We start from the raw sequence: 13,748 nt of genomic DNA on the forward strand, positions 1-13,748 counted from the left end.
AACAGAACAAAGAATTTACCAATATAAGTCAGCTTGCTTTAGAATTTAAGAAAGTATTATATATATTAACTAGTTCATTTTTTACCAGAGAACAGGTATTAGATAGATTAAAATCTCATTCCATTCTATCAGGACATAAGGTAGTTCATGATTTTTTTACCAGATTTTAATTCTGCAACACTCACTAGTCAGACATCACTTTGCAACACTGGAAGTTTTCAATCAGAAAAGGTTTTATTATAAGAAACAATGACATCAGGTAAAAATGCAAAAAATTGTGCAATTATGGCAAAATGTTTAAAAATATCTACACATTTGCCCCCACAGGACTACAGTACTTACTACATACCTGAGCACTGAACATTGAATTCCATTTTAAACTGCTTTACATAGGGAATCTGATTCCTTGATGATCACATCCATTTATTCTCATGACCAATGAAATCAGCTTGATGCTTAAGCATCAACTTTGTAGAACAGAAAACGAAGATGGAAAATAAAGAATACAATTTCTACTTTCCTATAACATAGTTATACCAAGTCCAGTTTTCAATGTGTAAAAAATATATAGGAAAGTGCTACATACATTCTTCAAATGCAAAAACAAAGTTAAAGTGGAACTGGCATATGTTAGACCTACATTTTAATTCTGTAGTACCCATTGTGCCTTTTACTTAGTCTTATCACACTATGAAAATGCACCTTAAATATCTAAACATAAACCCACACATGTCACTAATCTTAGTTTCCTAGGACCTCTTCTGAATCCATTTTAAAAGTGGCAAAATATCCCAGCTATATAATTTAAACAAATAGTTCTTCATACAAAATTCAATATATATTCTACTCCCATAATAAATCCTAAGCCTTGCTTTTGACACACTTAACTTAGATCGTACCCTCAATATAAATTGTTATAGCCAAAAGATCAACTGCTGTGCCGACAAAAGAGAATAACTCTACTGTTGAATTAGCCACAGTATGTCATTCTCTTATATAACATACAGCACACATAAATTGCTAACTCAATGTTATATGTCATGTTTTCAAGTAATGCATTTTTCTAAATACACAAGATTGTCAAAAAGCGGCAGGAAATCTTATTCAACAAAGCTTTCAAAAATAAATTACATGAACATCTCTTGCAAAAAAAAATTGTTTTTTCTCTCAGCGATGCAAAACTGTAAAGAATGATTTTTAAAATGCACAGTAATAACTCCAAAACAGCATGACAATAAAAAACAAAAACAAAACAGTAGAAGATAAAACTAGGGAGGTAAAAATATTGACAAAGTTTATACAGAGGTTACAGACATACTATCAACGCCGATGAGAAGAAACCACGTATCTAGCTAAGACTAGATTTTAAAATGTTAATTCTAGAAATGCTGTCCATTTTAACTTCTGCTTCAGAAAACATTCCCTACTTGTAGAGGTCTATGTAAAGCAGTTTGGAAAGTTTCTGAAAAACGAGGTATGTGATGCAAAGAGGCAATGTTTTCAATTTGTTTCACAGTATCACATTACAAGTTGTGCAAAATTTTTAAAATACGAACCATGCCAGTTTGCTTTCAAGTGAATAAAAATATTGTGATTGAGGGCAGAATCTGTCCTATGCTTATACGCTTTATGAATTATGCTAGGCTTAGTAAAATATGTTACTGATCCAAATGCCTGCCTTAGGTACACACATAAGTTGGTTTGTCCTTCATGTTAATATTCCTAACTGATTGTTAGAAATTCATCAGTTAAATACAAAAAATGCTTTAGTATCTAGAAAGCTATGATACTGTTCACTCACTCTTTTCCTTTTCAATCACCTTCAGCTAGAAGGAGGATTCCAATGTAAAAGTATTCATCACTGTTAAGTGCAAAAATGGAAAAAAAAAAATGAGGTTTTAATTGTAATATGAAACTTAAAAGAAATTAAATTAGACCACTGCAGGAATTTTATGTTTCTGGAAAGCAGAATTTTAAAAGTAGGTATAAAACTTCACATTATGCTCTGTGCAGAAGAGAAATAAGTTACCTTTCCTTGTACCAATAATGAATGGACAGGTAGATGGAAGAGACAGTTGGGCTACAAATGGCCCATGTTAGTGCAAACTGGGTATAATGTTCCTACTATTCTAAGATTGAGTCCAGTTAGATGAATAACTGGTCATATCTTCCTATCACATAAGTAGAGAATCTTGTGAAATCACAAGAGTTCAACAGGTAAAGAACTGTGGCCATGAAATGCACACCAATTTGAAAGATAGGCATAGGCTCAGACCATTTAAATCTATCTAGTTATACACATGAATTAAGTTAGACTAGCACCAGCCACCTGTGAATATAAGCACTTTTCCAGATTTTCACAAATGAGACAGTGTTAGCACTTGAAAAAGTTATCGACAGAAAACTGCCACTTTAAAACTTTAGCTTAACTTAAAGTTACATGGCAAATGGAAACAATCAGACTAAAAGCTCTTTCTGAGACTAATTTTTCCTTCAATCTACTCTAATAACAGAACATATTTAAATCTCAGTACACTTGAAAACAGTACACAAAAATAGATACACATAAATATTCAGAATGAGGATCTAAGTTAGTGCTTCTCTGTGTTAAGAGAGGTCACAGCTAAAGTCCTAGTGATATTGCCTCAGATTGTTACCCGTATTTAAAATTAAAAGTCACATCAAACGAGTTTAGATGTCTTTACCCAATAATACCCTAAATGCTCTTATAAGAGTGCATAGTTGTCCTGATTCTTCTGGTACCTCAGTTACTATTTATCACAAAATTATAAAATGAAATGATTGATTTTATGCCAGGAAAAAAAAATGCTGATAATTGCACTTCGTTGTCTTTTCCTTACTGAAATGAAATGTCACAAGGATGAAGGAAAATCCCTCCCCACCCTGCGATCTTTAAGCATACCCATTTTCCACATATAAAACTCTCAGCTTTCTGAAATACTGTCAGCACTCTTTTGTATCAAAGACAAGTTTCCTAAGAATGAGATGCCAGTGATGCACTAAGGCCTGCTACTCATTTAGAGTACTTTCTGAAGACACTGAGGATACAGTTTAGCAACAGCACATTCAAAATGCCGGCCAAGGTCCCAGAGCCGATCTGGGGTCTCATACACTTTCATCCACTGGTCAGCAATGTCATCATATTGGTAAAGGGAATTTTTTCTGCTGGTTCTGAAGACGTGTTCTTCGACAGTCACTTGAGTAGCTCGAACAAATAAATGGAGTTTGTTCTGGAAAAGTACCAGTTTAAGGTATGGATTTATGGACTGATCACATGGAAAGTCTTTCTTACGAGTCCATTTATTTAGCTCAATATCATAGGCTTCTACAGTAAACATACGTTGATGATTTCCACAGGTTCCAGCTATGTAGTAGATAGAGTCCTTGTATACAGCTGCTAAGCCCTGGATTCTAGGCACAGTCATGGGGGTCAGGAAACCCCAGTAGTCTTTTTGAGGCTCATAGAAGAGGAAAAATTCTCCTAAAAAAAGAAAACAAGAATATGTATATTTTTATGTTTGGTTTTTGGTTGTATGTTGTAACTACAACCTCTAAAGATTAAAGGGCATAATTTTCTATATATTTCAATTTCTAAAACATTTTCTTTATAATCTCCGGAGATACATTCATATGGGTTACGAAATACCTTAAAACTTTGTCATTCCATGACGCAATATAACCGATAATATTATAATCAACCTGAATTGGGAGGTTTGTATTGGGAAGGTATAAGGAGTTACTTGGGTTTGATCGTAGAATTGTTAAGAGCTTGATTCTGGCTGGGCACCGTGGCTCATGCCTGTAATCCCAGCACTTTGGGAGGCTCAGACAGGTGAATCACTTGAGGTGAGGAGTTCAGAGACCAGCCTGGCCAACATGATGAAACCCCACCTTCATTAAAAATACAAAAATTAGCCAGGTGCGGTGGCAGGCACCTGTAATTCCAGCTACTCAAGAGGCTAAGGCAGGAGAATCGCTTGAACCTGGGAGGTGAAGGATGCAGTGAGCCAAGATCACGCCACTGCACTCCAGGCTGGGTAACAATGTGAGACTCCAGCTCAAAAAAAAAAAAAAAAATTATTCTATTTGCTCTATCCAATTTGTGTGTTTATAGAAAATTCATTTCACTCTAACTCTAAAAAAGCATTATTAGTAGTGTTCAGCCAGTAAGACCAAAATGCATACATACAACATCACCATAAATATGCCATGATAAATGTATATGCTATTTCATTAGAAGACAGCAGATGGAATTATACAGATTTATGCTTATGGGTCACTGATGTGCTTACCTGAATGTTGCTATAATGCAAAGACAAATATTCAGCAGGAGAAAACATGCCTTTAATAAGATAGAAAACACATACATGGTTTGTGATGTTGACTCTGAGTCAGTTTCTATTTTGATTTGACAATAAAAAGGTATGCTGAGTCAGACTGCCAATATGAAAATGTCTGAAAGAATTAAAGTAGTGAAGATTTACAAGAGTTTTGCTAATTATAGCACCTGTATAAAATCTTTGTAATAAAAATCTGAACCCTTTATGAACAGATTAAATGATACTTCAATAGCCACAGATAGTACAACATAAGCTTCTGACTATGCATGTCAGGTTTATTTATGTAAAGAGGCTTTGTTTAGATTAGAAATACCAGATTCTAAATTGAGCTTCCCCTTGAAAACTGTTTTGAACTAGGGTTACTCTTATCTACAAATTCAACTACCTACTTCATAACAGTGATGCTTTGCCTTCAACTGACTTAAAATAGCTTGTTAAGCTCCCAGATTTGCTTGCACATCATCTGCCCTTATTGCCTAACTTGTAACAGGATTCTTGATAAAGAAGGTAGGAAATTTAAACTTTGTAATGTGTGCTACTTCTCTATAAATTTCTTATAGATAAGAAAGTAAAGACGACAAACCAAAGAAGTTGAATTTTAAAATCTAAAGTACTCTTTAATAAGTTAAAGCTAATAATATGCAATTAAGAAACCCTTAGGGCTTCAGAATCCTCTTATGTAAAATATAACCTCAAATTAAATGATGTTAATAATTCCAGCCCTGAAATTCTATTAATTCATTGCTAGTTTGCTTTAGTATTTGCATTAATATACAACCTTTACATTCCAAATAGGAATCTAATTCTACCTCTATCAATTAACAGGCAGTAAGACCAAAATACACACATACACAGCTTCATCATACTGGATGACATAACCTATCCAACTATACTGGACGGATTATACATCCATTCCTATATTCCATTTTTCTGCAAGACAGCAAACCCAAATCATGCCCGGTGCTTCTATTTAACTAAGATAATGAACCAGAGACTACAACTCCTTCTGAGGAATTAACTTGACACTGAACTTAAACAAATGGGCTCGGACATTACTAGGAAATTTTTAGTTAAATAAAGGATTAGAGCAAGGAACACAATTTTTAAAAGAAAACAATGGTGGGAGGCCCAGGTGGGTGGATCACTGGAGGTCAGGAGTTCAAGACCAGCCTGGTCAACATAGTGAAACCCCGTCTCTACCAAAAACTCAAAAATTAGCCAGGCATGGTGGCAGGTGCCTGAGACTGAGGTGGGAGAATCATGTGAACCCAGGAGGCGGAAGTTGCAGTCAGCCAAGATCATGCCACTGCACACCAGCCTGGGTGTCAGAGTGAGACCCTGTCTCAAAACAAAACAGAAAGAAAGAAATGAAAGAAAAGAAGGGAAGGGGAAGGGGAAAGAAGAAAGAAAGAAAACAATGGGATAAGGGCAGTCATGCATCAATTAATGACAGGGACATATTCTGAGAAATGCATGGTTAAGTGATACTTGTCCTTGTGCAAAGAACTTCATAGAGTATACTTACACAAACCTAGATGGGAGCTTACCACACGCCTAGGCTACACTGTAGCCTATTGCTCCTAGGCTACAAAACTGTACAGCATGTGACTGTACTGAGTACTCTAGGCAACTATAACACAATGGGAAGCATTTTTTGTATCTAAACATATCTAAACATGGAACAGGTACAGTAAAATTATGCTATCATAATCTTATAGGACCACCATTGTGTATGTGATCCATCACAGACCAAAACATTACATGGCACATGACTGTATATCTTCATAGAAGCTGCTCCTTTTCCTTAAGTAGTAGTGTGAGAAAAACATCAATTGAAGGACACATATGAAGAATAAGGATGTTGCTATTATCTACACTGCATTAAACATTCAAGCAACTAAAATATGTAAGAAATCAAATAAAAGGAAAACACTAGTTATCACAAATCAGAGCCTTGAATCAAATGTCTTATTTACTCTGACTCAGTCACTCTACCTCTACTGTATTTTGGTCAAAGTAGTCCTTAACAGTTAAAAAAACAAACAAACAAAAAACACTACATATATCAGACAGTCCCACTTAAAATGGCAAACCAAAAAAAAATGACATCTCAAAGTTTTCCGGTGAAAACAATTGAAAATGTATTATGAAAGGCAACATAAACAGCAGTGAAGGTGAAACTTAAAGACTATACTTCCAAACTCTTTGTAATTAAGTTTCATAACTTTTGCAATAATAAGGCTTATATAAAACTCTTTGGTAACTAAATAGTATAACTTAATTAATGCTTTGTTCCTTTTTCTCTTTCAAACTAATCCAGTAAATTCCATCAATACCAGTTGCTACATCTCAATGTAACTCAAGAGCAAAAACAGCCATGTAACAACCTTGCTATTTATTTCAAGTCCTACAAAGTACTCTGAAATAGTTATTCCAAACTGCCGAACTATTATTTATTAAAGAATGTTTTCAAAAATAGTTATTCTACACAATATCAAAACACAAAATCATTAAAAAGTATAGGATTATTTTAGTAATTTAACAATACCTGCCTTTTTTAAATTCAAGAGTTTATTTTCTTTATAGCTCTTTACAGAACAGACTGTTCCAATAGTTTGATAAGGAAGCTGGAGGTATTCCTCAATTAACAGGAACACAACTGTTTCAGTATAATTAAGTAAACCACCGCTTGATGTGTTACCCTTCCATGAAAAACTGAATCACTTAGGCACCTACCCTGTAAAACATAGATCTTCTCTTTGTATTCCACAGCATTATGAAATTCCATTGCAACTGGCATTGCGCAAACAGTCGTCCAGCAATTCTCTCTACTGTCGTAGCACTCAACAGATTTTAGTGAGTTTCTCCCATCACCTTCATAAACACGACCTCCGATTGCATACATTTTACCACAGCAGTAGACAAGTTTGCAGCCTATTCTAGCTCGAAGCAAGGATGGTTTGGATAGCCATCTATTGGTGGAATGATCATACATCCAGAAATCATTTTCTGCCTTATGGTCGATGGAGACCTCACTGCTGCTTGGCCTGTACCCTCCTGCAATGTAAATGTCATTATCTGGTGATACAAGAATCCCAACTTCTCTCAGGTCATTTGGTGGTTTGCATAGTTTAAACACCTTTCCTGTGACTATATCTAGACAAGGCACTGTTTGCTTCTTTCCTGAGTGTTTGTGGGCAGCATCAAAACATATGATCATTTCAGAAGCAGTCATTCCAAGCCTCTGTGTACAACCATTGGTGTTGGATGGTCCCTTTTCTACACAGCTTTTGGCTACAGCCTGTGCAAACTGAGGTGGAATTTTCTCTATGAAGGTATCTTCCATCAGAGGAAAACGTATGCATTTAGCAAAAATTTCTGGAAGGTGCACTTCTCGTTCATTTTGTTCATGTTCAAACCACCTTATAATGCTTTCATAAACATGCTCTTCTCGGTCTACATTTAAATCATCACTGTCTAATATACTTATCAGCTGGTCTTTTGTCAACTGGAGAAACTCTTGTTCTTTGGTGACACACAGAAACTTTTTACGGATGTATTCTTTTGATCGATCTCCGAGTTCCTGATGACCATAATGATCAGCAAAGATAAAGACCCCAATAGAATTCTGTGGGTCCAAATGACTGATCATATACTGAGCACATTGGTCTTGGATGGAAGGAATCTGGAAGATGCTAGCTGCAGTGAACAAGGCTTGAACATTGGCCTCTGTGAGAATAATTCTGGAGGTATAGGCATAGTTCAACACTAAATCCATCGATTCAGCTTCAACACCGACTATTCGAACTTCTTTTTGAGTACTTTCTGTAAGGCCGCTAGTGAACATGGATCTAAGAAGGAAAGAGTGGTTAATATTACATGTGTGCTATAAATCAAAATTATTGTGGCAAGATTTTAAAAGTACAAAGTTACCACAAAGATAACCTTTTGAAACTGAATATTTCCTAAAATTGTCCCTGATATTCTGAATAGGAGTAAAAATTGATAATGTATCAGAAAGATTTAGTCTGGCTAACCTCAAAACCCGTACTCTCAGGGCTAGCCCGCTTTGTGCCAACTATGAAAAAAGGAGAGTACACCTAAGTAAATGCAAATCAAAAGGTGACACACATATTCCAGGTCACTTTATTTTCCTAGAAGCCCCTATCCAGAGTTGCCTTAGGGACATCAGATCTTAAATTGTGCCATGCCAGTCAGAAAGCTTAAGAATACTGGCCCGGTATGGTGGCTCACGCCTGTAATCCCAGCACTTCAGGGGGCCGAGGTGGGTGGATCACAAGAGGTCAGGAGTTCACAACCTGCCCGGCCAAGGTGATGAAACCCCATCTCTACTAAAATAAAAAATTAGCCGGGCGCGGTGGCACACCCTGTAATCCCAGCTACTCAGGAGGCAGGCAGAGGTTGCGGTGAGCTGAGTGCCAGCCTGGAAGACAGAATGAGACTCCATCTCAAAAAAAAAAAAAAAAAAAAAATACCTATAAAGGTATCATCATGATACATTAGTATACAAAGAAACAACCTAATAAAACTTTTCGTGTCCTGGTGAAAATTACAAGGCAACTTGTATCCAAAATATATCTTTAAAATGTTCATCTTTAAAAAGCAAGAAGTTCTTTAAAAGTACATATTCTCCACCTACTCTTTTTTAAAACTGTTATCTTTTGAATGCTTCCTTAACCATTATAAGTAATATAATAATCACTTCACTTACCCTTGGAAATTTTGAGAACATTTGCTTAAAACGAAATACTTCATTTTCTCAAAGATACCGTATTTTACCTATCTAAATCTAGACATAAATAAAGATTATGGTAGAGTCAATATATAATGCCTCTTTTAAACAGAGTTTAAGAGTTAACCGATTATTTGAAGATAATGGTTTTTAAAACCCCAAACTTTTACGTTTGAGACCAAGTTGGTTTTTTCTATTATTAAAATATTGTTGCATTTATGGGATTTTCTTGACTGAAACATTACACAGCCTGGCTCTTTAAGTATTAGTCACTTGCAAACATCATTTGCCTTTATTTTCCTCCTTTAAAGTTTCATTCTAGACGTTCCAGACCCATCCTATTTAATTTTTGTGATGTTATAAAAAATGAATTGCAAAGATTCCCAGTCACTTAAAAAATATGTCTCAAATTCATGAAATTTATTTTAAAATGCAGTATGAGAAACACTGGAGGTACAAGGATTCAACTTGCTGCCCAGGTTAATCATCTTCGAGTCCTGGTTTTACTTCTACAATGTACCTTTTAATTTAGTATCACACAGGCTTTTTTGATGACTAAAAACTAGATGTTCCTATGTATATGCTGGTTTTCAATTCAGGTGCTGCAAGACTCACCTATACAGCTACCAGTTAAAAAGAAAAATAAAGCCCTGTGTTAGGGAGAGATTAACTCCTAAAGGAGGATATACCACATATCCCTTTATCATGGGAACTACTGTTGACTTGAATAGGCTCGTCTTACACAGAGGAGTGGTCTGACACTTCATGAGTTTTCCTCTGCTCTAGAGTAAGTTCTTCATGTAAACTCAACATAAATGAAGCCAGGGCACTTCCTTACACAAAATCCAGAGTAGCAAAAAATTTCTAATGATCATACAAATTTCAATTCTGATGAGTTACTGGTATCATGAAACAGCCATTCCAGATTTCCAGCTATTCTAATTCTTCCACTAGTGATGCAAGACATAGAAACATTAAGTATGACTTTCTACATCCCACACAGGAAGCAGCGCTGGCACCAAGAAACTTCGGTACAAAAACCTCTAGCAAGAGATCAAATTCTAATCCATGAGTTTTCTAGCCAAATATCTTTATTTCAATGCACATATCGTACCGCAGAAAATTTCTCAAGTATTTTTTACTCCTTTTAAAAATTAACTTAATAAAATTAAAGAATTTAAGATGTTAAGGAATCAAGAAAATCAGGAATCTATCATAGCATACCTCTTTTAAAGTAAAATTTTTTTCTAGGTCTTCAAAAATGAAAAATGAAACTTCAAAGTGAAAATGTCATACTTATGTAAACTTACTAAGTATACTTATTAAGTACAGTGCTTAATAAGTATACTTAATATGTATACATATGTCATACTTATGTATGCTTACTAAGTATTATACTTAATAAGTATTCTATCATTTAAATGTCATACATACGTTAAGTATAACACTTAGTAAGCATACATAAGTATGACATTTAAATGATAGAATCCAGATTATTAAATTTCAGTAAGATACAGACATCTTTACTTTGTATTTTTTGTTTTGTTTTGTTGGCTTTTTTTTACTATTCAAATGCAATATACAATAAAAATGTTTTAAAGGAAACTTTAAAAAGGACCTAGTGTACCCACTCTTGTTCCTTAAGAGTCATATGGCGACCAAGAAGCCTGGTTCTGGAATCAAATGTAGCCTCTGCCATTTACTTGTTGGATAGATGATTTAGGCAGGTTATTAAAACGTAATCTCACGGAGCCTCAGCTTCTTCATAAGTAAAATGGCAAAACAACTATGCAGAGATGGGATTATAAAGATTATATAAGGCAACACATGACCTAACCATATCTAATAGATAATCTGGGTAAGTGAATCTCACCGAAGTTTCCATTACCAGGCCAAACTTCATACCTTCTGCATATGTGAAGTTGTTTTGTTTTGTTTTGTTTTTTCCAGCTCACTGTCTTGCGATGATTAATACTTAGTAGTCCAATGACCTACCCTAGGCAAGTCTAAATGGTTACATCAGAAGCATCAGACTGAAGTGACTATATTTAACCCAGTATTCTGAGAAAGAGGAACCAGAAACTACTGTTGGAACATTACACAGTTATGTGCCCTATAAACATAAGCACCTTCAAAAGGAAAAATCACATTCAGGGTGTCGTTGATAACTTGACTATTATTTATGCACCACTTGTGAATAGTGAAAGGCTTAAAGTGAGCATTAGACACAAAAGAAGTTAACCCCAAGCAGAAAGTTGCCTTTTCCACGAATCTTAAAGTAGGAAGTTATTTTTCAGACCCAAGTTTTTAAATTTTACTTTTAAAAGTTTTATAGTAAACAATATAAGTAAAAATAAAAACTTCGTTTAACGTACTTCTAGAAATCTTGGAAATTATTAATTTGGGGCCTTAGGCACATAGAAACTATATTAATTCTTGCTTTGACCCCCATAGCATTTAAACAATCTATTAAGTGGTAATTTGTTTTTGAAGGAACATGCTACATGTTTTAAACTCTTTTATAAAAGAGTCCCATGCACTAAAGAAACATGCATTATGGATAACTTTTTGAAAGAAATTCTAGGTCAGCACTGTCCAATAAAATTGCCAATGATGAAAATGTTGTATCTCCGTGCTGCCCAATATGGCAGCCACTAGCTACAGGTGACCACCAAGCACTCAAAAGGTGTTTAGTGTACCTGGGGAACTATATGTTTTATTTTATTTTATTTATAATTTAAGTTTAAACAACCACACATGGCTACTGGCTGCCATACTGACCAGCACAAGTCTAGATTTTCTGGTCATTTACCTCATACATACACACACAGGCCCACTAACTTAAAAACCAATCACCCGAAATCTAGAAGAATCCCTCAAGTCAAAAGAAGGTCTTAATAAGAGAGGACCTGTTTTCTAGTCTCAAGAAACAAAGTCATTGGTTTCATTTCATTATCGCATCTCAATATAAACATCAAGTGGACAATACTGAGGGGGAAAGGGAGCTTGGTGCAGATACCAACAGAAGTTCCTACCATCATCATACCTGAAGTAAGGGCTGATTGCAGCAAGAACGTTTCTATGACAGGAAAATGTTTTCCCGTGATCCACTTCCACTACAATGTCTGTCAACTGTCCTTCATCGTACATTGTTTTGAGTTGCTTAAGAATACTGCAAGCATGGAAGGGGTCCATGGCATCGCTGGCTGGGTCTGAAGATGGAATCCCATTCGGTGTTGGGGAAGACTTACTTAAATCTAGGAGGAGAAAAATCGTACAACCACAAGAAGTGCCGAGCCAGTTACGGCGTCGCGGGATTTTTTTGTTTGTGTGTCTGCTTGCTAGGCTTTTTCCCCCTACAAATACATACAAATGTCTGTGGATATATGCACGACCTCGTGGGACCGCGAGTTTAGGATCTGGGAGACAGAGGGCGGAGCGCGATCGGCGGAACAAGTTCAAAGGCCAGCCTGCTCCTGCGGAGCCCGGCGAGCCCGGCACCCGTGCTCGCGGAGGGAACGCGCTCGCAGCCCAGGCGAGGCGTCTGCGCGGACTCCGCCGAGAGCCGAGGGCAGAGCCTCACGAGGGAAGCTCGACCAACGGCGGCCGACGGTGCCCCCTCAAGCCGCCTCCCGCTGCCTCCTGGGGCGCAGCGCCGGCGGGTACCCAGCCTCCCCATCCCAGTCCCGCCGGACCGCCCACCGCCCTCCGCACCATTCATCCTCCCTCCCCTCATTCCCCTCCACCGCCTCATCCTTCCCTCTAGCTCCGCACCGCTAAGTCCTCATCCCACTGCCTGTGGCCGGCCCCGGCCCACCTTCCCCCTCACCTCCCTCCACGCCGCCCTGGCCACCACACGACCCACCTGCCGACGCGGCCATTTCTCGATGGGGCCCCGGCTCCAGCTATTTAAAAAGGAAATGTCATTTCGCTTCTCTAGCTCCCGGGTTCCGGCTCTTCTAAGCTTCCCCTGGCCAATGGGATGTCCTGTGCATCTGGCTCCGCCCCTAGCCACCAAATTCCTGGCGCTGATTGGCCGCGACGCGAGCACATGCGTGTCGGGAAATGTAGTTTGGTTGCCCCGGCTCCCGCGTGGTCCGGGTCGGGCGGAGGCCCAAGCCGGGAATTCCTATTGGCTGATTCGGGCGGAGGTGGAGAGCAGGGAGCTGGCCAGCCTGTGGCCGTCGAGCGCGCAGTGCCTGCCGGGAGAGGTAGTCTTCTGGCGGAGGAGAACTGTCATTCTGAGGGGCTGGGGTAGGGAAAGCTCTTCAAGTGCGAATTTCCCCATTTTAGGCCTCTCTCCTGGCCCCCGGCACATTTTTTTACCTTTTTCTTCTTCTGTAAACTTCCTGCCAGTGACTATCTTCCGGTATGAAATCAAGCTCTGCGTGAGAGCTGTAAAACCAGAAAAATTTGGAAATGGACAGAAGGGCTGTTGTCCAAAAATGCAAAGGAAATCTGACGTCCCACCCTGAAGAAAAATATCAGAAGGCCCAAAAGCAAGGCGTCTCTAATGAGTCACCTATGACACCCAATTGAAATAGCATCGCCTTGGCCGGGTGCTCTGGTTTCCACAGATTAACTTGGTCTGGTTACAGCGGCTGCTTAGGATCTCTAACTCCCACTGGTGCCTT

General features: G+C 37.8%; 1 protein-coding gene across 1 annotated transcript; it reads right to left on the bottom strand.

Annotated features, from left to right (window-relative positions):
• Positions 1 to 215: 215 nt before the first annotated feature.
• On the bottom strand, positions 216 to 13,048 carry KBTBD8 (kelch repeat and BTB domain containing 8). Its single transcript, XM_025376695.1, has 4 exons — positions 12,980 to 13,048; positions 12,161 to 12,371; positions 7,098 to 8,212; positions 216 to 3,502 (listed from the first exon to the last, which is right to left on the bottom strand). Exons 1-4 carry the CDS (start codon positions 12,993 to 12,995, stop codon positions 3,039 to 3,041), a joined length of 1,806 nt encoding a protein of 601 aa, XP_025232480.1. The 5' UTR covers positions 12,996 to 13,048; the 3' UTR covers positions 216 to 3,038.
• Positions 13,049 to 13,748: the final 700 nt, after the last annotated feature.

Source organism: Theropithecus gelada, chromosome 2 (assembly GCF_003255815.1).
Source record: "Theropithecus gelada isolate Dixy chromosome 2, Tgel_1.0, whole genome shotgun sequence".
NCBI classification, from domain to species: Eukaryota; Metazoa; Chordata; class Mammalia; order Primates; family Cercopithecidae; genus Theropithecus; species Theropithecus gelada.